Source organism: Cyprinodon variegatus, unplaced genomic scaffold, assembly GCF_000732505.1.
Source record: "Cyprinodon variegatus isolate N-32 unplaced genomic scaffold, C_variegatus-1.0 Scaffold705, whole genome shotgun sequence".
Lineage (NCBI taxonomy): Eukaryota > Metazoa > Chordata > Actinopteri > Cyprinodontiformes > Cyprinodontidae > Cyprinodon > Cyprinodon variegatus.
This window is the reverse complement of record NW_015151158.1, coordinates 336,340-337,915: the sequence shown is the minus strand read 5'-3', so window position 1 is coordinate 337,915 and position 1,576 is coordinate 336,340. Positions and strand designations below refer to the sequence as shown.

Below are 1,576 nucleotides of genomic sequence, written 5' to 3'. Positions count from 1 at the left end.
TAAAAATCAGTTAACTTTTTTTCCCAGTGGCCCTAATGTTCTTCCGTAGATTCTAAACTCTCTGAGGGTAAAGCCCTCTAAACTGACACCTGATACCTGTTGGCTGTACAGGAGTGAATCCACATCTGGATGCAGAGCAGACACACGCTGACATCATCACTCATCTGGATCTGCTCATAGTGGGCGGAGCTTAGGACTGCGGACAAAGGAGACAATAAACAGCAACAACACAACGATTGAAGTGGATGAATGTGGATTAGATGAGGCAGAGGCCGGGTGAGACGGACCCTGAGGGGTGAGGTGGGGGTGAGCCGAGAGAAGCCAGCTGACGGAATCCATCACCTTCCTGAAGAGAGACGAACTCTGGGAGAAAAACCAAACCAGAGGAGTAACAGACAGTTTCCACCTCATCTCACCACACTGTGGCGCTCACCTGCGATAAACTCATCAGCTGACCGGCCAACGACAGCAGGGCGTCCATGACTGATGGCAGGAACAGCCTATGGAACGTCTCGGATCGGCTGCCTGGCTCCGCCCCCACACAGCTGGAGCTGCAGCAGAGAAAGAGGACAGACAGTTACACAGAACATCTCTTTAAAAACAGATTTTATTATTTTAACAGAAGAGGATTAGGGCCACTGAAGGAAAAAACAAAAAAAAGTTAACAGATTTTTAAATTTTATTTCAGTTTAATATTATAATATTAAATCCTTCATTTATTTCTACTTTATTTACTTTATTTATTTTTAATTACGGCAGGATTGGTCCTCCATACTTATATAGATAGTTAAACGTTTTAAATATTATGTTTAACTGTTGCCATCGAAGTATCTGTAGATATTTAAATCTATTATTTTCTATTATTTCAGTTTAATAAGAGACAAAAAATGTATATTTTTAGATGAATAATTGATCAATGGATGAAGAAATGTCTTATTTATATTATTTTGTCACATTTAATGGCACAAATTCATATTATTGGCTACCTTTTCAAGCAATTGTATATTATTAAGTCATTCTTTTATTTCTGTATGTATTTTTAATGACGGCAGGATTGGTCCTCCATACATATATACATATATATATATATATATATATATATATATATATATATATATATATATATATATAGTAAAAGGTTTTAAATATTATGTTGCCATCAAAGTATCTGCAGATATTTAAATCTATTATTTACTTGTAAAAATCTACGGAAGAGCATTAGGGCCACTGAAACAATAAAAAAAAGTTAACAGATTTTTAAATATTTCAGTTTAATAAGAGACAAAGTCAGAATTCTGACTTTAATCTCAGAATTCGGATTTTTGTTTCAGTTAAAACCTCGTCTCATAATATTACAACTTTATTCTCCTAATTCTAAGACTTTATTCCGGACTTTATTCTCTTTATATCACGACTTTATTCTTGGACTTTATTCCCGTAACGTTAGAATTTATTCTCCTAATGTCACGACTCTATTCTGAAGATAAAAAATAAATAACATCTCTAAGCCGGCCCTAGTGTTCCGTCGCACCACAGCAGTGTTTCCTTGTAAGGATTTGATCTTAAACCCACAGGT

General features: G+C 35.7%; 1 protein-coding gene across 1 annotated transcript in view; it reads right to left on the bottom strand.

Moving 5' to 3' along the window:
- Positions 1–1,576, bottom strand: part of iqcb1 (IQ motif containing B1) — an 11,709-nt gene that overhangs the window by 7,954 nt on the left and 2,179 nt on the right. Inside the window, exons 4-6 of the mRNA XM_015394705.1 lie at positions 434–551; positions 288–363; positions 90–196 (exon numbers count right to left, since the gene is read on the bottom strand). Coding sequence (XP_015250191.1) covers positions 90–196; positions 288–363; positions 434–551 — 301 coding nt within the window. The remainder of the gene's footprint in view (positions 1–89; positions 197–287; positions 364–433; positions 552–1,576) is intronic.